The sequence below is a fragment of the Spodoptera frugiperda genome, chromosome 4 (genome assembly GCF_023101765.2).
Source record: "Spodoptera frugiperda isolate SF20-4 chromosome 4, AGI-APGP_CSIRO_Sfru_2.0, whole genome shotgun sequence".
Taxonomy (NCBI): Eukaryota; Metazoa; Arthropoda; class Insecta; order Lepidoptera; family Noctuidae; genus Spodoptera; species Spodoptera frugiperda.
Genome location: NC_064215.1, coordinates 4,339,972 through 4,361,836, shown reverse-complemented (window position 1 = coordinate 4,361,836; position 21,865 = coordinate 4,339,972). Strand labels below are relative to the sequence as shown.

General features: G+C 36.6%; 1 protein-coding gene across 2 annotated transcripts in view; it reads left to right on the top strand.

Moving 5' to 3' along the window:
- Positions 1-20,123, top strand: part of LOC118272639 (dual specificity protein phosphatase 22) — a 63,062-nt gene extending 42,939 nt beyond the window's left edge. The window contains exons 3-9 of one of the 2 annotated variants that reach the window (XR_004783380.2): positions 547-671; positions 6,855-7,026; positions 9,701-9,854; positions 11,187-11,360; positions 11,607-11,796; positions 12,876-12,990; positions 16,948-20,123. Coding sequence is in view for 1 of the 2 variants with exons in the window: in XM_035589258.2 (XP_035445151.1) it covers positions 547-671; positions 6,855-7,026; positions 9,701-9,854; positions 11,187-11,360; positions 11,607-11,796; positions 16,948-16,975 (843 nt within the window). In the remaining variant the exon portion in view is untranslated. The remainder of the gene's footprint in view (positions 1-546; positions 672-6,854; positions 7,027-9,700; positions 9,855-11,186; positions 11,361-11,606; positions 11,797-12,875; positions 12,991-16,947) is intronic. The other variant, XM_035589258.2, reaches the window with a different exon arrangement.
- The last annotated feature ends 1,742 nt before the right edge of the window (positions 20,124-21,865 follow it).

Below are 21,865 nucleotides of genomic sequence, written 5' to 3'. Positions count from 1 at the left end.
GTATACTAGTGTTTATTAGGAGGTCTTGAAGGGTCCTTTTCTCCCAAAGATGTGTTATGTAGCTATACTGACGAAGATGTAATAGCTAAGCTGTGAAACTATGTGATCGCTTCCACCGATACTAAGCTATGTAAATTGTAGAGAATAATATGTGGTATGAAGATGCACCGCCGCAATGTAGCTGTGCGAGGAAGATGCGCAGCACCAAGTATGCGATGTATCGATAGTAGTGAAGCCATCCATACCACGCGTCTTCACTACATAGTATAAAACAAAGTCGCTATTTTTGTCTGTTTGTCTGTATGCTTAAATCTTTAAAATTACGCAACTGATTTTGATGCGGGTTTTGTAATAGGTAGAGTGATTCAACAGGAAGGTTTATATGTGTAATACAGGCATAATATATCACTATTGCACCCATGCGAAGCTGGGGCGGGTCGCTAGTTCCATATAAAAACATAGCTGAGTCCGTTTTCACCAGTGCTAAGCTATGTTACCAATCATTATAATTTATGTCATATTTACATGAATTCTCTTTGTCTACAGGACAAGCACTACCTCTGCATCATGGCGTCGGACTCGCCGGAGCAGAATCTGACGCAGTACTTCAGTCTGTGCAACGATTTCATACACGCCGCGCGGCTGAGGGACGGAAACGTTCTCATACATTGGTTAGTACCTACCTACCATCTACCACATTACATGTGGTGTCTTGCGTTTTTAGTAGAAGATTTTTGTCAGCAGATTCATATCTGATTTTACACGTATAAAAGTTTTTCAGAGAAAACGTACTAATAACTTACATTGCAACGTCACACCTTTTATCACTGTAGGGGTAGGCAGAGGTGCACATTACGGCATGCCGCTATACAATGTCCTTTCACCATTTGTGTTAAATTCCCATGTAAGCCTATTGCCATTACGGGAACAATAATTTGTATGGACTACTACTCCGATGAGTTTATCGGGAACTTACATAAAGGTGGTGAAACAGGCGCTTAATATATAAAAATAAAAATAAGAAAAGTTATAAAACTTAATCAGGCTATGAATTACTTTATTGTACTACATACATACAAGCAAAGAAGATATTTATATGTTTATATAGGTAGGCTTACCAACCGTGTTTTGAAACGAAAATATAGGATAACACATATCCAGTTATGGCTGGGAATGGGGCTTTTTCATAAAAAAACAAGAATATGAATTCGCAGCCCGGCTACGTTATAAATTTCCACCCTTCTGACGTCTCAGGGTCACCATCGCCCTTCCCTTTTCAGGGGTAATGCACTACGGGATACGGTTGAAGGTGTCTTTATTTATTTAAGGGAACGGTCTTTTAGTACATATTTGGTGCTACCGGTTTTGACGGCGTTCCGTGAATACAATTTTGATAAATTCAATAAAGTAAGATGGAGTCGCGTTACATGGATAGAAACAGCATTTTAGTGCAGTTGTTACTTAGATGCATCCAGTGATTGGTATCTAATAATCATTGACGTATCAAAGTTTGAAAGCAAGCTTTTTTATGCTGTAATGTTGGACGACTTGTGTAGTTACAATAATTGTCCTTTGAAACAAGAAAATATGTACTTGCACTGTTATATATAAAAAAGATATATCTGAACCTATTTCTGTTTCAAATATTTTAGGTCCCTTTTCGTATATTGTATCCGCGCCATAAGCTCCCATGTTACTAAAACGCTATTTTTCTTAAAGAGAACAAAGTGCTTTTATCTTCTTGATTTATCGTTGGCATTTCTTTTAGACGACCGAAGAACTTAGATATAAGTAAAGTAAAATCTTATAGAACATGAATAAAATATATTAAAGTGGGCTCCGAAAATCTTTGGGAAAGTGCGGACTAAAGATTAAGGTTAAAAGTTTTTGTATTGGTCATTAATTTTCAATTTGTGTTATCCGAGGCTACCCCAATGTATCACATCGTTTTATTAGTTAACTTTGTAGATAGCGTTACTCATTATGAAGGGAACGATCAATTCTTAATAGGATGGCTAAAAGCGATATGTGACGACGATGGATCGAACTTGAAGGTTATATTTTGTAGGGCCTTATATAGTTAGGCCCATGTGTTTGGCAGTTGTTAGGAATCACTTGAAAGTGGATATAGAAAGTATCGTAGATATTTAACAGCTTATCGTTGATTATGTACTAATACCTCCTAACAAAAAATTTTGTCCAAAATTCCTTTTTTATCACAATAGACATGAAAGTCATAGATAGATTAAATTTGCTCCTATTTTTTTACTAATAATCTTCTAAAGCTATGTGAAAATATCTACTACTCAAATGACGGAATTCATGTTCGTGTGTAGTTTATTTCTTCTGGTGTAAAATTTGATTCTTAACACTTAGGAGTTATTGGAACTCGATCTCTATGGACTCGGATCGACGAGTAATCGAAGTAGAATTTGATTCAACATCATACATTTTCCTTACGCAATCTTTGAAACAAAAGATCATCAAAATCTCCTGTATTACGTCGAGGTCAGAGTTTCGACACCTGTCTCGTTTATCGAAGTAGGGGATGGTCATTGCACGAATGTTAGCTTTTTAGGTTCGCAACTAACCACATTTGTAACTGTGATTGATTTCCATCGGAAGGCCAGTTTCCAAAGCGACAAGATCGATCGAACTCGTGTCGGGGATGACGCGAGCGGAACCGCAGAGAATTACAGTTAGCACCGCATTACGGCGGATTCCATTAAGTTACGCGTTATTATTTCGCTAAGTGATAATCAGATCTCATAGTGTCACTTTTCGAGCACAATTCGCGCATCTCCGTAATTCAAGCAACATCACGCCCTTTATCCCCTAAGGGGTAGGTAGAGGTGTATTACGGCAGTAATGCCGCTATACAATGTAATATTTACCTGAAAGTATACGAGTACCTATAGATCTCTACCTATAGTAGGGGAGTGCAAGAACAAGATGCTTTTTTCTTTTCTTTTTTTTAAACCTTCCTCCACACTTGGATTTCTCCAGTGTCGTGGGTCCGTTTACAATGACATCTAGACCCGAATCTACGTTATGGTTCAGACAAAAATTTGCTCTGTGCGAGGATCAAACCCACTAAACGCTGCGCGGCAACCGGCTGCCCATTCACCGCACCAACCGTGCAGTCTATACTTACGAAGTAGTTTGAGTTTAGAATCAAATAATTATAATAGGTACTGACGTAACAATAACTGAAGATGGTGACTTACCTTGTAGATAATTGGGTGCATTATAACATGATAGCATTCGCACAAAGTCATCAGTAAATCACCCGTAGGAATAGGTAGAAATAATGGAATGTCAAAACCCCAATCACGATCTTGCTATACTTAACTCCTACGTTTCATATTCGTCGTCAATCTTTTCATTCCCGTTCACTGGATACGGATAAGTACTCTTAATCTGATCCCTTCTTAAAATATATAAAGAATCGATAATAGCTTCGCCAAAACGCTTCGTCATTAAGCTATTTAGGAACTCGGCTATTATATTTCTCGGTCGCCAATTAGGCCATTCTTGGCGTATCATTTCCGAAACCAAATACCATTAAAATTGCTTGGAGTTCGGCTGATTACAAGGCAGTTATTCTGAACGATCTGCCTTATTTCTATTTTCCAGGGTGATTGTTTTCAGGGCTTATGAATTTGTAAATTGATTTTTTTTTCAAAGACTGCAAGCATACGTCTTAGGACTACTGGTAGCGGTCAATCAGAATATTAGAAGTGGTGACAAGTTTTACAATCCGTCTCCATTTGTCACGCACACAGACACCAACCTTTATTGTGTATATTCGAGTATGAGTATAAGTGCCTATTTACCTACAAATGGCTAAGTAGATGTTAGTAACATTACACCACATATATTCTGAGTCCAGTTAAACACATTATAAGCACTAAACAAATTTGAAATTCAGGAAGAAAATACGATCATACTATTTATTTCGTAATACTGATAGCTTTCCCAAAGCTTGATAAATTGAAAACCTCCCGATGTACAGTAGATAGAATTAATAGACTATAAGGGTGAATGATTTTAAGGTCGAAAGTAATGGGTCCCATTTATAAATCAAAGCTTAGTGTGGTCCCGTCGAACACGCACAACGCCACTGTTTCGCCGCCGTAATTTTAACAAAGTGAATAAATGATAAATTGAATGTTGATTTAAGTCCTTTTTTTCATTTATTGTATAATTTACTAAAAGGCCGACTGACGACAGACGTAGTCAACACAACGATGTTACTAAACAATGTACAGAATAGTTAATACATGTACCTACATATGTGCATAGTACCTACCTAGGTAAATAAAAAATCTATCCATAAATGTTTGCATACTAAAAAATGATACCACTTATAATGTGTCGTAAAAAATATACGAAAAATAAACATGTCAACAGCAGACAGCATACAGTCTAATTTCTTTAAAAGCTCCTTTCAACCAAATAAAACGTTTCAATCGCTCAATGCATAACTTACATTTTTAAGAATCATTTTGCGTGTTTAAAGTCGTATAACTAATATTTACATCATCAAGCAAGTCTTTTAATGACAAAACTCATAAATGTAGCCCCAGGGAAAGCTAGCCACAAACATTAGCCAACAAACATAAAGAGTGTATTCATGGAAACTTTTAACCAAAGTAAATAAGCTGTTGGTACATCGGGTATCAGAATAAATAACATTACAAAGTTCTGAATGACTAAACTACGATTTAGCCTCAAGGGTGCTGTGTAGTACTTGTGAGAATCACATAATGTCGGCGCGCGTCGAAATATAATAAATCAGAAACACGTACGTATCTGTACCCTTAGTTTAAGTTTGCTTTACGTTGAATGAGAGCGAAAGCCCGTTCAGCGCTCTGATTGGCCGGCTCTAATAAACTAACCAATCAGAGAGCCGAACGCGTTCTCGTTTCGATTACTTTAAACGTAAAGCAAACTCGTACTAAGGGTTCTGTTTATTGCGATCGTGCCAATAAAGTTACGAATAATACGTATCTAAGTATTATAGAAATACTCGTTTGTACGCAGTTATTATTATGTACAAGTACCTAATGTACAAGCGTTATCCTGTCTAACGTCACTTATTAAATTCATATGTAGCTGATGTTATTTTCGTATCTGATTCACACATTGTTTGTGTTTGTTCTTGTATTTATTTTTAGTCACACTTATTTGCTATTTTCGTCCTTTCATCTGGCTTTTTCTAGGCCTAACTAGGTTAGGATTGGCACTGAGTCTTAACCCAATTTAGCTATATAATAGTATTTCATTGGGTACGGTAAGCTTTTTTAATAAAAAACTTAGTATATACCCAAAAGTAAAACACGAGTAAATACGTCCAGTAATTTTAACCACAAGCCAGAGCCCACATCCTCGGGCTAAATGCCCTACATGTTTTAGCTCTCATTTTTATACAAAGCTTGTCCAATTAAACACCGACACATTTTTATATTTTAATTACCACCTAGCCTTTGTCTGGTAAACATGAAACCACTGTGAATGCCTCGAGAACGCTAAGGAGTTATGAAAGTGGAGCAAGGAAAGATTTTAATGATGCATCATTTGCCGCGGCTTTGCTTACAAGTATTAGAAACGAAAGTACCTAAGATGAAGACTGAGATAGATAATGGCCAACCGAATCCACGTTTAAAGTACACAGATTTACTTAATGATACGGAGTTGTGCGTGCTTCCAAACTTGCGACTGGCAATTGCTACTTCAAATCTCTTAGGTGCTTTTAGTTTCAATGATCCAGAATATACCATCTTATATTATATTCTAGAAGAGAATTTTGGCAGAATATTGGAGTGTTCTAAATACGTAAACTGTTAATAACGACGTCAGACGTCTCGGGAAGAACAAAATTTGTCAAGTTGATTAGGGGCGTTTGGGACTTGAGCGTATAAATAGCAGCAACATTTTCGCTTACCTAGATTGTAAAATAGGTATACATAATTCTAATAAAGGAAATGGGTATTTATAACCGGCATTACATAATGGTAATTATAATGGCAAAACGTTACCACACTTTACTATTTTCTCCTGTGTCATGGGTGCACAAACATACAAATTCATGCACACATGACACCCACACCAACAATAACTTATGGAACACACAATTGGAATCGAACCCACTACACGTTGCGCGGCAGCCGGTTGCATGCTTATTGCGGATATTATATATTTGCTATAAGTTTTTATCAACATTAGATATTTCCTTAGATACTTTACTCTCTTTTCCCTCATGTAAAGCTATTAGTTCCTTTCTAGTTTCCTACAGAGAGCATCTAGAAGATCTAGAACTAATCTTATCGTGCAGTAAAAGCGCATCGCTTGCAGTCCGAACACGGCCCGGGGGCCTGTTGACTGTGCGCGACACCAGCTATCTCACGTTCGAAGCGGACGAGAACGGCTTATCTCTAGCGCACACACGGCTTATTGAAACCTAAACTATAGATATGTTTGAATCCAATTGGGACTCTTCAAATGTTGTCTATTTGAAATAGGGATCGTTTTTGCGTGTGAAAAGGAGGTTTTAAGATATTTTTCTCGGAATATTGTGTATTAGTTTAATAAATAACACGGTCTGCTTATTGTTCTCAAGTGGTAGGGAACCCCACCTGTATTGGCGAACTTGCTTACATTATTTATTTGGAAACTCAAACTTTGATTTTAATGCTCCAAATACCCATCCTAAGTAATTATGGACCTGGCTGATTCTTCGATGAGAGAGAAGCCAAAGTCTAGCTAAGCCTAGAAATCTAAAGCTCATCCCTTAGTTTATCATTGTTTCGTACATATCGTCATATTTTAATCGTATTTTATTTTTTCCCCAGTCTGGCAGGGATGTCGCGCAGCGTCACAGTAGCGGTGGCGTACATAATGTCGGTGACGCCGCTAACGTGGCGCGAAGCCCTGAAGGTGGTGCGAGCCGGCCGAGCTGTTGCCAACCCTAACCTCGGCTTCCAGCGGCAGTTGCAGGAGTTTGAGACGTACAAACTAGTTGAGGTAAGGGAAATTAAGTTTTTTTTAAATAGGTACTTTTTTTAAAGGGTTATGATTAAAATCATCCAATGACTTCTTCCGTCTTGGGTGAGGCGAGATAGAGTATCAGACTCTTACTGACTAAAAACCACCCCATTCCTACTCCTACTTTTGGAGTCGGAGCCTAGATAAACCCCTAGCAGGCCTAGGTAGTCTGCAGCTCCGCGTCTGGGTTAAGTAGGTACTGAACTTTGGATAAATAGGACCAAAGAAAGGATTGTAGCTAAGAGAATTCTGTTAGGTCTTATTGAATGCCTCTCAAAAGTTAAAATCATCTTAAATTGATAATTTCAAGCTCTGTATCTACTTTAATTTAGATCGCAAACGTTAGAATGTTACTCTGACATGCAAAAACCACTGGAAGGATCCAAATGTATCTGAGAGGTATACAATATGCCATGACCCGGCTTAACTGCATGGGGTATCTTTATACCGACAACGGACTAATATGGATAAACCGTGTATTGGGTATAAAACAATTTAGATCTAAGCAGGTTTTGTGACAGCTATAAATTATAACAAGTACACGACTTTCAAGTAAAATCGTTATTCTCTGTGTATGATTAAGTTAAAAGATTTGTTTTTTAAATATTTTTTAATACAAAATTGCACAATATGAATAAGCTTTTATATAAATTAAACTACCGTGATAATAAGAACACACATTTATTTTCATAACAAGAGCTTTTAACTAATAAATATCACAGACATATCCATGCCTACCATTGCGGTTGTAAACTAAATCTCAGTAATTTACATGTGAGCTACGTCACACTGTGGCGTGTGGCGCGCGGTGGGTTGCGGCCACTTCGCCTCGCGTGACTCGCTGCCTTCTCGGAACACCCCCTAAATAACTGGGTGAAAATTTTGGACATATTCCTGTTATGCCAGTCATCTGTTTTGTAATATTTTATTATTTAGAAGAAAATAACAGGACTTACGCCCGGATATTGAAATGCTACTGAATTTTAAGTTGTACTTAAATATCGTGCTATCTCTGTCATTTTACAAAGAATGAATAGGGACAGAACTAGTTTGAGCGCGTCTTAAAATTGAGTAGCGTTTGAGTATTCGGATATTAGACAAATGGCGTTTAAATGTTCTTTAATCAAAGTAACGAGAGTGAATATGTTGTGGTATAATGTCACTGCGAATAGAAAAGGTAAATGGTGTCAATTTCATTATTGACTTTTTGGTTCCTTTGACATATCCTAAGAAAAAGTAAAGTAGGCATTCTCATACGAAATGTATGATATTATTATCAAAAGTTTCTAAGTAATGGTAAAAAAACTGTGTCCGTAACTGGACTATTCCAACACTTCTTTCTTTCCAATTCTGACATTTCAAATCTACCTTTCCACTTTCGTTTGTCTCAAATATGTATTTCAAATTAACAACATTATCATACAAATTACATTATACAAACTTGAAACTATTCACGATTCCCGATACTTAATCCCTTGGGCTTTTCTTTATTCATACCAATTCCAAGTTAACGTTTTTCAAAGCGTTTTTTCGTCGAACCTTTATAAGCCCAATTCTATCGATGACCGTAGTCCGTATCCCCATTAAATTGGTATGAAACCTCAACTACTGACTGTTATTAAAAGTACTGTAATCATGAAATTCCGGCCATCAAGGCATTTCTTCGAAAACTAAGCCATTCAGTTCAGTAACCGTAATGAATCGTTCGCGTGACCAAGTTAAATCGATACTAGTTATTGTCAAAATAAGTTCTTATTAAATTGAAATATAAAGATGTTAATTATACGACCTATACAACTGTTAGGAAATTACTAAATTAGGCCTTTATATTCAGTACTAAACAAAGATTGTATCATTGTATGATACAATCTTTGTTTAGTACTGAATTATATTTAATATGAAATTAGGTACAAATAAGTGAAATAAAAACATTAAAAACTTCTTTCTAGGTTTGATAAAGTTTGAACTAAAACACCTTAGAATTTAGGATTGATAAACCTTATCCTTTATATTCAACGCCATTTATACTTCACAATACATTAACCAACAACATAAAACAGACAATAGTTTATCTTCTTTACAAGTTTTGAATCAGCATTAAAAAGTTACCATCGCAAGTTAGCGTCAAACAGAAGTTGGGAGGAGCCGAATTGTGTCATAATCTACGGACAAAACCGCTGGCAACAGCAACTTCGTTATTATGGGGAAGTCAACACCATAAACCATATTGGACGCACCCATGTTCGATGGAATTAGGTCATATGGACACATGACGGGAACATGAGTCATTGGTCATTTTCGGACAATTCCATTGTTGTCCAAATTGCAACATGATTGGATATTTTAGTTTACTTTTTTTTAATGTTAGCAAACACGACGCTTCTGGGGCATTTTTGTCGTTAGGTTATTTAATGTCGTGGTACAAGGAGGTTTGGGATTACATAGTATTTTGGTTATAAGGTAAAATAATTTAAATGCGTGACGCCTGTTGTGCATAATTATTTATCTTTAATTAACATAATTACGCAAGTAGGTATGAATAATCCGGAGCTACGGACAGCCTAGCGGGTTACCGAGGCTTCGGCACAAAAAGCAGGAGTAGGAATAATGAGAAAATACAAAAAATGAAAATGATCACCAATATTGTCTCCAGGAAAGAAGAAGACTAAAGGAACGTTACCCGTCCTTGGCATTAGCCGACAGAGATCTGTCAGAGTGCCGCGTCATGCTGGACTCCTACCAGACCATGCTGAACCAGCGCACCATCTGCGAGGGAAAGTGCTCCATGGGCAGACAATGTCCCACTGGTAACTATTTCATTATTCATTCTTCTTCTATGAGTTATAAGATTCCTCTTTATCAGGAGAAGTATTTTAAAATACTAACTGGTTAGTGATATTGTACAAGAAATCGGACAAAAATGTCGCCGATTACTATCAAAAAAGGTTGTATATAAACCCAACTTAAGTGGCATTATTATTTGGTATTATGTTGCCTACAGTATCTCTATTTAGAAATAATTATACTGATAAAGGGGATCTTCTGAAGTGACTTCGCTAAGAACATACTTGATTCTGATCAACCAAGTAGGTTACCTGGTTACGGCCAGTCTAAATAAAAATGGCTCACAATTTTCCATCGCTTACAATATATGTTTAGTCTCACTTTTCTGAAGATTAAACAGCAGCTATAGTCAACTCCAAATTAAATTCTTTTAGACCTTTTAGACCATAATAAATGAAGACAATTAAGCACGTTATTTACATTAACTTCGTTGTCTCTGTCTTTCCCATAGACAAATCTATTGTAAGAAAGAGACGCGGATACTTACTCGATACACATGCTAACGGTCTATATAAAATTCTTAACGAGCTCAAAGTTGATATATCAATGTCACTGCAACTGTTAATCTTCAGCGAAAAAGCGCTTCGAATTACTTCAGTGACCTTTTTAAAGAGTGCTCTAAAAGAAAACTATCGTATTTCTCCTCACGTAGTTGTACATAGTTCAATTTGGCGCTGTAAGGGCCGACGTAGTTTTAATTCAATCCGTAGGAGCCTCTGTTATACCGGCCGGGCCTCACACCCCGACAATTCGATTTTGCTTTAGCAATCTCATATTAATATCGTTTGTATGTAGATTGTATGGCCCGTAACTCGCAAGATATTGGGATAAGGCAATCTTTGATGTTCCCAAATAACGTAGCCTATAGAATATTTGTTCGATGCTTGTTCTTGAGAAGCGCTGAAAACTCTCAGAAATGTTTATTTGCTTCATAACGACGAGTTTCTCCAAATATTACAAAGTAACGCTCATCTAAAACTTTGCTTGTTTTGCGTAACAGTAGATTTAACTGTAACTTTCGAATATCATTTGGTATTGACTTTACTGAAAGTTGTAGCTATTTATCAGCATGTACAGACCGACTCAAGTATTGTAATTATGTTAAGTAAACAGTGTAATAATCTTGTAAAGCACATTTCGCTCGCAAAGCAATGCTTTTATTGATGAGAGGTATCATCTGGCTGGTCGTCTGCTACCCACGATCCTGTGACACCTGAGCACTGTTCTATCGTTCGATGTTATTGTGCGCACATTCACTACACTATAGCAGTACGTGTTCCCTTCTCTCATGTCAGGAGTATGCAGAACAGGGTCGAAGCGACAGCCGCGACCGAGGAAGCCGTCAGTTGCCGCAGGGTCCGCGGAAGGCCCAGGGCTGAAGCGGTCCCCGTCTACTCTGTCCACCACGTCCACTGTCTCTGGGTACCGACCTCGGTCGTCGCCAGCTGGACTTTATAGTTACACCGGAGGTTCGTAATTGTTGGATGTATTTAACCTGAAAACAAATACCTGCAAATTATTTGTCTTTCAAATTAATTTTGCGGTAGCTTTTCATTATCTATGTACGATGCGTAACATTACGCTACGACGTAGCTACGCCTACGTGCTACGGCGTAGACTTGCTACGCAACTTTTCATTATTTTTTAAATGTCGTGATAAGGGATGAAAACATGAATCAAGCAGTCTTGAGTTATAGCTTAATCTTTTGATACAGCTCCGTCTCGTCCGACACGTTCCACGTCAGGGTTGAGCGTGACGCGCGTGACGGACCCGGTGGGCGGCGGGACGGCCATGGCGGTCGGAGGGACGGAGTACTCCCGCCGGAGGGCTGCCTCCGCTCCTGCTACTCCTGCACTCTCACCAGCCTCCTCGCCGCCCGGATCGCCACATCGAGCGCCGCACAGGTAAATACACACTGTAAAGTTCTTTACACTTTTATAGGAAAAGTTGACAAAGAATTTTAGGGCAGATATGAATAGCATGTCTTTATCATGTTCATCGCAATACCTTGCACTTTCTCCAGTTTAGTAGAGCATTAATATTATTTTCTTCATCATCATCAATCCTGTTTTTAATTTAACTAAATTATCCTTATTTCAATTGAGGTATTAATCTTGCGGACGTCAAAAATGTTCTTATAGGTAATTTCTGTCAATGAAAAATTAACTCTAAGACTGCTGGTTTTACATGAACTTTTTATTAATATATACATATAAAATGAATCCAGGTCTGCGTTGAAAATAAAATGTATGCTTCACCGAACTGCAATAGCGTAACATAAAGCCTGGAATACGAGAATTCATAAATTCATGTAGACGAATCAGATTTGAATAATAAAGTTTAACACGAATTCCGCTCGACACGATCCGGTTATAGTCCATTCACCATTCGTGCAGCCTTTACTAGCATACATACACGATCTAACAATATAAACCTTTACAATTTCAATGCTTTCCGATCGCTGGGGAAAGCCATTAAAATAAAATTTAAATGTAGCGAGAAGTAACCAAATTAATATGGTAGATGACTAATGTTTATTTTAATGTTCGTCTTGTAGATTATTTTAAAATATTAAGCTCGTATTTTTCATTTTCTCTCTGAAACAAATACTTTCGAAGATATATAGATTTGAAATATCGCATGACGTCACTTCTAGGTACATTTTATACGTAGAAATGACGTATTTGCTTCCACTCCTAAACTTTAATTCATTTTATCTGAGTAATGACAAAATATATTATATGACGAAATAAAAAAATACGTGTTTAATATTTTTTCATTACATAATTGACGGATTAATTAGATTTTTATTTTTTATACCCCGTCATCATCCCTATTGTTAAGCAGATGTACATACTATACTTGGGTTATAATAGTCAATCAATGTATGGTATGGACATTCTAATCACTTCCCAGTTTTGAATTTAGTTTTTGTTTTCATTTAAAGCATGTTTATTTTAATTTGTCCATTTCATCTAACTAGGCGCGGGTGTGCGTGGGTGATACCCTCGGTGCAGTGGGACCCTGATACCATGTGACGTCACCACGCCGTCTCAAGAGGTCTTAATCACTCTCACCGCACCCTCACCCTCCAGAAGGTTAAGCATTTCTTTTGTTCCTCACGCTTATTTAACAATCATTGTAGCACGTCGGTCTCTCCAAGTACCTTGTTGAACTTTTTTAGCCTTAAGGTAAGTGCTGACTATGAATTTGCAAAATTGTGGACTGTATTTTTGAGTGTTATTGTATCTTCTACTTAAGTCAAAAGTGTTTAAGAATACTTTAAACTGAATTTCGACAATAATGGGATTGTTGTACAAACTTGTATATTACTGGTCATATACAATATGGACAGTTAAGGATTTTTATACAGGTACAGACTGCCTCGTTGATCGAGTGGTTGCAAGTGCGACTGCCGGTCTCGGGTTCGATTCCCAGGTCGGGCAAAGTATTGCTGGGCATTTTTTGGGTTTTCGAAAATTTCTCAGTAGAAGCACGGAGTCTGGAATTGTGCCCAGTATATGGCAATAGGCTCACCCCATATTACATGGGACTTATAACACAAATGGTGAAAAGTGGGTGTACAATTGTACATTACATAGCAGTATACGTGCCGTAGCCGTAATGTGCACCTCTACCTACCCCCTCGGGGATAAAAGGCTTGACGTTGCATATATACCTACAGTAGTTTGACAGCTTGATTGACACATTATTTGATGCTCTACGCCATCACCCATTCATAATAATAATGACAATCACACATTCCGTATTAATTTTGAAAATTCCATTTGCATATTTAACATTCAACAAATGAAACCATACATTTTCGATATCAGAGAGTTGCACTCGCGTGGTAGTAGGTACCTTATATATTATTCGACGAATAATTCGGCCGCGGTTAAAAGCCGGTTCCATTATTACGTTTCGGTATTGGGAATTTTGAAAAGCTCCTTAATGGAATACCTTATTTGAATGTTTAGTAATTCTACGAATCGTTGTAATAATCCTGAGAAGTGGTCGTTGAGAAAGGTTTAAGTGATTAAGACTAGAAAATGTTGTATTTGGTTTTTCTTTTTATCTTAATATAACTTAAGTACCTTAATAATTGATTGGCATTTATCATTAATTTTGTAATACTCATTCTTTTTAAAAACACGTTGTTCCACACTAGGATTTTCTCCTGTGTCGTAGGTGCGTTTACAAACGTACAAGTTCACATACACATGACACCCAGACCCGAAAGTATAAATTGTGGATCACGCAAAGAATTGCTCCTAGCGGAAACTGAACCCGCCACACTTTACAACCGGTTGCCTAGCCTCCGCACCAACCATGCAGTCTTTAACGTAAATTAGTGTACGTAAGGTATTTTTAACATTAGACCCAAACTAGTCTAATCATTTTCAAAATCATTAACATTTTATCATTTTTTAGAACCACCACATGGCAACCCTACCAAGAACAAAAAAAAAAACACGCGAATTTTATTTTCCCGCGTACCACAGATTGTTTTAAAGAACACAAAAGCGAGCACAGAACATAATATAGAGGAACTTGCTCATCATCACGAGGAGTGAGGAAACGTTGGGAATTAATGAACCGCTTGCAAAAATAACTGGTGCTACACACAATAGGAGAGTGAATAGGATTTCTTTTGCTATTGTCTTACATTCACTTGAGAATAATCCTTGTCTTGAAGTACAGTGACAAACGCTTTCCATTGTATTGTTTGGTGTTGGCAGTTACCATTGTACAATTAGAGAGTTCATGGTCTAGCTGAGAATAGTTTCAGATTCGGTACGGGTCTCGTTTTGGACTGGGTACTGGGATCTAGAAGAGGCGAGTCTCATCCAATTTCAGGTTTTTGAGGTTCGCCCTTTGCGGTGAACGAATAATTATTGATTGAAAAAACTTATCAGAATAAATTGTAAACGTATATTTTTTATAAATACATTTACATTCGAAGCTACACTTTAGACCGAGCACTTAGCTTTACTGACGCATAATAATAGATTGACAGACTAATATTATTTATTTCTTTATTTGTTGACATTTCAAAAGCACCTTTTATGATTTAATTGGAATAAATCATTTGACTTTGACTGATTATAAAATTTAAATAATTCGTCAAAACGGGATTTGAAGCACGTTAGCGTTGTAAGACACATGTTTTCTTATAATAAATAGGTACTATCTATTCCTCACTGGATTTGAAGTTCAGTTATGAGCACTCGAAGTATAGAGTAGACAAATATTGTGGTAAAGCCATCGGTGTGGGATAATGCTGTAACCGGATTAGTGGCGTTCAGTGGGCGTTCACTACTACTGCTGGTATAGACGGTTCGACACAGCTGTGGTCTGTTTGCACAAGCTGATGTTATGACCCAGTTCAGACATTAGCGCTTGACTTTGCACTTTAGGGTTTGCATTGTAAAGAAGTTTTTTAATTACCAAGTACGTTGGTGATTGTATTTGGAAGTTTGTTAGGTTAGATTGGTTTAGGAAAGTGAATTTATAAAATATATAACAATATCATTGTTGACATTTTATCTGTAAGTATATGTATGGATAATAATGTTTAGGAATTCTAGTATTGCAATGCGATACTGTTTCTCTTTAAAAAATAAACTTAGAACCGAGAAGTCACGCTTTTGGCTACTAGATCAGTGAGAGGCAGTCAGGCAGCCAAGTTTAGTCTAGTGTAAAGAACTACATAGCCGTCTTCCCTAAAGCAGGCAGTATGGCCGTGTTATACGCATGAATGCCACCTAATCGCCATATAGGGCTTCGCAATATTTATCATAACTTCCATAATATTTTCTTTAAGAACTTAAGCTGAAAATACTTAAAAATACTAAATTATAGCACGTTATTTTTTTCGCTCTTTTTTATGGAATAACCTGGTAAACGAGCAGACGGATCACCTGATGGTGAAGATAAGCAATAACTGCGGCCAATGGACGTTTGAAACATCAGAGGGTTGCAAGTCCTTTTGGGAGTTAGGAATTTAAGGGTTGTTGGGGAATCGGGGATTAGGAAGGGGGGTAATTGGGCCTCCGTTAACCTCACTCACACAACGAAACACAACATAAGCGTTGTTTCACGTCGCTTTTCCGAGAGGCCGTAGTATCAAAAGGCTCCTAAAAATTCTAGCGAAAATGTATGTAACATAAAGCTACATGTGTAAAAATTTCAATCATAAAATAAAATTGGACAAACTTGGTACGTTATGCATATGAAAGACCAAAGAGGTAGCTAGGGAGCCCTTGGTATTAGATTCATATTTAACGAGGAAGGGTCGAGCGGACATCATAAAATTTTACTGTTTGCGCTGACGTCCGGGCAGGCTCGCGTATACAGATGAACTAATTTGTGTTAACATAGTCTGCAAGCCAAAAATAGACCTCCAACTAACGTTGGAGGTCTATTTTGTCTATGAGTTGTCTATGAGTTCGTGCAATTTTAATTGAAAGGTATTCCGACCTTTGTGGAGTGGTATAATAACCTTTTTGAAAATATTGAAACGATATCTGTAGTTGTTTAATAATGTATCATAAAACTCTGTTACTATTTTTTGCTGCGTCATCACTCATAGGTATATTTGCTTCATTATTCAAGGCCCATCTGTAGATTAAACAAACTTTACTTAATATTTGAAAGAGAATTTAGGTCATGATGACAAAAACTCATACTGAAAAGGAACAATTTAACTAATGAATTTACCTATCGATGGCTGAAAATTGTAATTTGTGTAAATGTTGTCGTTTATAGCAAGTCATCGACTTACGAAGGTTTTTCATTACTTGATGGATACCTAATTTTGTTGGCACAGCGCCTAATGATTTTACTTACGATTTTGGGCTTGCGCTACATATCTTTTGAAAGTTTTCTTCTTAACAAATTGTTCTTGTGTGTTTTTCTCTAATCAGTAAGTCTCTAGTAACTGTAAGGGGATATCTACCGAATTTTACGTACTTATAGTATAGGTATCTACAGTTAAATCGTAAGGATCCACATAATGAACTGCAATATATTAATTTATGTTCCTATTTCAGATCGCGCGCCCTGCAGCGGTGTTCGTAGCAAAGATCCGTGCGACGTGCAGCATCAGGCCAGGCTCGAGCGCACAAACCAAGTGTCACTCCCGCGTCCTCTAGCTCGTAACGTGCACTCTCGCGGGCCAGTCTCATTACTCGCTCATTTAATCTCCAGGACTGATCTCACAGATTAAACTGGGATTTCGTCCAAGATTGGCTGGCCAATCAACTCCCGTATACAAGCCCTCTACTCACTATCCATCACGTAGAACGCGACATGTCCAATTGCTTTAACTGTGCTAAGTAATAATGGACGTCGCTGACCCCAAAAAGGAAGAAAACATCGTAAAACAGAAATTACTTCGGATAGAAAAACGAGCTTTCGTCCCACAATACTCCCTAATGGCCTGTCGTGTAGTGTACTAACGTTTAGTACGATGTATCATGCAACAGGGCAGCAGGGGATGAATAATGCATGGAGGGCTTCAACAACAAACTAGGAACCGACGGACAACGCTCCGAATTTTAAATAGCGAGTACTGAAACTGGCCCTTTTGCTTCTGTGGCTTGAGAATGCCAAATGAAGCTTGTAAATGTAATAAGCAATATAGTAAAGGATAGGCGTTGGATGGATAAATTATATGATAGTTGGAGGTTTGACGAAGCAAGGTAATTTTTAAGGATAGAGGTTTGATAGCATACAAAGTTGTAGGGTTGGACAAGTTGGATCAATTCTAAATTGTCGTTTGCCTTCGCGGTAGCGTCGTGATATAAATTACTTCAACGAAACTAAGGACTTAGGTATGTTATAAGATTCGGGTGGCGAGCCGCTATTGTAGCGGTCCTCACATCCAACGTGTGAACCAAGTTCATGATAAAGTTGGACGTTGAAACATTGCGAATTCGAAAGTAAACGTTTGTAGCACAAGTTTCTAGGAGCGTGGAAATGCGACTATTTGTTAAATGCTCGCTCTGTGTTCTGTGCGAATACACGCTAAATGAAATAAATATTTCAAACGGAGCTGAGCTGAACCAAGCTGCTTACGTACCTATATATTTGAGGATTCTGTCGCTTCGCATTGCTGTGCTCGGCTTTAATAAGTCGAAGGATTATGTCCAAAGGCAACGGTATAATTTAAGTGTTTCATTCTAAATGTTACCGCGAAATGTCTTATTAGTTCAATTATTTATACGATAATGAAGAAGTGAGTACAACGTGCTAATGTTACGAACATATATAATGGATACTGTAGCGTACGCGTGGTGGACATGCTCTTAGTTGGAATAAGATAAGTTCTGGCTGGTTCAGATTTCTATTTCTAAGATTTCTACCTTCGATAAATACTTAGCTCGTATTTTTTATCTATTGTAGTTAGAACTGTAGCTAAAACTTATTTTAAAGATGCATTTAAAATCTATTTACTAGCGAAAACTTGAGAGACCTTACGTAAAGTACCTAATACATATTTTATTTAAGATTATGGAAAAAGATCTTTATTATAAAATGAAAACCTGAATTCTATTTTACCGTAGTTACATTTTGAATACTTAATTATATTGAGAGATATCCCAAATAGATTTCTAATCATGTTAAAGTACCTAATTATATTTTAACGTATAATTTAGTCCTAAGTCGTCACTGTAAGATATTCCACTTCGTTTTAATTGACGACAATTATAAAGTTCAATTAAGTACCTATCGAAAACAAATTTTAATTACCTACCTCTTAATATATCCCTAGTCACGCGTTTAACACATCTTCCCAAAATATTTTAGACTATTAACGCGTCTTCGTTCTATCTGTGTAAACTACTAATTTGATTACGAATCCTTCGCTTCAACTTAAAGTGATGTGGAGTAAAACATGTCTACAAATAAAGATATGTAATTGCTCAAATGGGTAACCGAATCCGTTCCTAGCACAGCACAATTTACGTTAGAGCTCAGCACGAGTTGATCAGACGCTCAGTAAGACATTCTCTACACAGTAGGACACTTTAGGGACAAACTATGTTGTGAATTTTTGCATATCTCTCTTTCTCTTTTTTATGAGGCTTAGCCTGACTTAGAGGATTGTGATTTACTTAGATGCCTTTAGCACGGTGGCATACGTAGACAATTAATATAATAATACATTTGTTTTATGATTATCTTATGAAATGCTGCCACTGTAGCTTTGTTATAACTCGTTTATAAGTCTGTAAATATTTGTGTAATGTAAGGCAATGTTTCATTGGAAATTATTTTGTGGATAAGATCGAGGAAATTGCTTTTTTGATCAGAAATGTAACGAAGACGTAGTAAGAATGATTTGTGAGAGACGAGATTGCGAGCTCGTTTCAGATCGATGTCCTATTGTATCAGTGAGGGCATTTGTTTTGGAAAATGAAGGAATATGAACTTGACAGACCGTGTTATCAGTACAAATGAAATATTTTATTAGTGTTATGTTATATGCGCTTCATCTATCTGCTATCTACAAAGAGATATTTATATTGTTCTTTCACATTCCTAGTGTAATGAAGCAATGCTCCTCCATTCAAGTTACAATCACTTAACAGCTGTAACTAGACCAAGTTAATTGTTCGCAACGTGATTAATCCGCTCCAACAGAACAATTAATTCGTTGAAAGCAATTTAAAAGCTTTTACGTTAATTGAATGTGTAATCCCGTCGTTAAACACATGTTTCTTTCCATTCTATTAAATCTGTCTCGCTAATTGACTTATTACCGTACGTACTCTTTATTTTGTGTAGGTCTTCTGGTTCAGAATAGCCATTTCGGCGAATTCACCCTACGTTTGAATCTGTCTCCAAATGTCAAGTAAGTTTCTATATATAGCAGATCTCAATAAATCTGTTGGAAATGCTAGATGTAGAACTTCTCTTTTGCAATAATATTTGTTTTTAATTGAATTATTATGACGCAGCTCATTTCGAAATTTAAAAGCGCTGCGTCATTCGCAAGTCTTAGAGACTGCGGTAAATCATGAAAATCTTGCTGTCGCATGGAATTTTGCTTCAACTACGAATCTTTGCCTAAATTTTACTAGATCACTTAGTGCTGTACCTACTCATCTACCTGCGTAAGTGATTATCTGTTTGATTCTATTCCTTATCCTTATTTTTAGTTTAATTAAAAAATAAATGCCTTAAAACTATGGGCTTATTTATTTAGTTAACAAACTGTTTAGTTACAGGACTGTTGATATTTTAAATACTCCTAATTTAGTTTTATCTCGATTTTTTTATTAGTCTTAACTGTAATTCTTTTTGTTGTTATGTACCGACTTTAATTTTAATTTGTTTGCCACTGAGTAAGACAAATGATTGTAAGTAGCTGCCTACATTATTCTTGTGTTTTTGCAACTGAAAAAATACTAAGATAAGTAAAAGAAATATGTATTTATTCCTAGATCTTATTCCTCTATATGGTTTCTAACTTAACAAAATGTTACTATACTAAAATACTATATAACTACTCAAAGTACCTTTCTCTTAAAAATCTTGTAAAGTCATACACATCAATCGATCCATCGCAAATGACAATATTTTAAGAAATATTTAATGAGCACTATTTTTCGTGAATATTGAAAGTTATTTTGAGTGAAAAACAATGTTAAATGAAGTTGTTGCGCACAGAGGAATGTGGCTACTTTCTACTTTGTTTACTTGTGAGAATAATTAAGCCTTATCTTGTTCTATTTGCTCTGGACCCGTCTATGAGTTAATGTCGGAGGTGTTTGTAAAACAAACCGTATCGACTCAAATAGATTTAATGGTAGCATAAAAATGTTATTGAAAACTTGAGACAGACGGAAAGACAGACACAAGTATTGTGTTCTTAATAAAAATTGATGAAATACTTAAAGTTATTGTCGCCGAACTAGTAGTGAAGTAGCCACGTTTTATGATGTATCTTACATGTTAAAAATGGAATATAAAAACAGTTTATAAAGTGTTATATTTTAATTGGTACTCAATCTTTATTAGTTGCTTAGCACGTGTAATAAGATATTAGAGTTAATTTAATCTTTCGCACATGTATAGAAAAAGAAGCTGTTGAGCTATTTTATCTCCACGTCCAGAGCCGTACTAAGGTGTTGTGCCTAAAACTGCGCATTGATACAGACGTACGGCACTGCAACGCCATGAGATCATGTACCAATAGTAACCAACGCGACAAAAATAATTAGGGTCTTAGTAAGACCCTAATTATTTTTTATTCATTCATTTATTCTAGGCAACCCAAAAACGGCTGCGATAAAAAATAGGTTGCTTTCAAGGTTTAATTCGCCTCTGCTCTTGTTCATTTGTCAAATTAGGAACCGTTTTTAAATACGTTTCTGGTTCATTATCTTACCACGACATTAGCATGTTTTAAGCCGTTCAAAATTCCAATAACGACCGAGTACCTTAGATAATTATCTGTTTTATTTTATATAAAAAACTATAGATGTAAGTAGTTATTGCATTGTTAACGTTTTATATCATATTTACGTTATGCACACATCGTAGTCCGTTCGTCAACGATTGTATGGAAGCAATAACAGTAGGTATTGAGATCGCCACAGCCGAGGATATGGTTATGTAACTGTATATTTTTAATATAAAACTTTAATAATAACTATTTTGTTTTATTTCACCTAATATCTATTATAGTCAGCCCAAGCATGAGCATATTTCCCAATTTTGGAACCCTCTAGTCTCACATCCTCAGTAAAATATTGTCTGATTAAGGAATTAAGTGGGAGTGACAGTGACAATATCCATGACCACTCAGACATCCTGATATATTTGGAAAACTAGAGGTCCTAGCGTCCTATACACAAGCACACGCCCTAGGTGTGTGTATTTTATATGCCTTAAGGGTCCATTTATACTAGCGCAGAGTCGCAGCACATCGAAGCGTCTTTCCAAAACTGAACATAACAA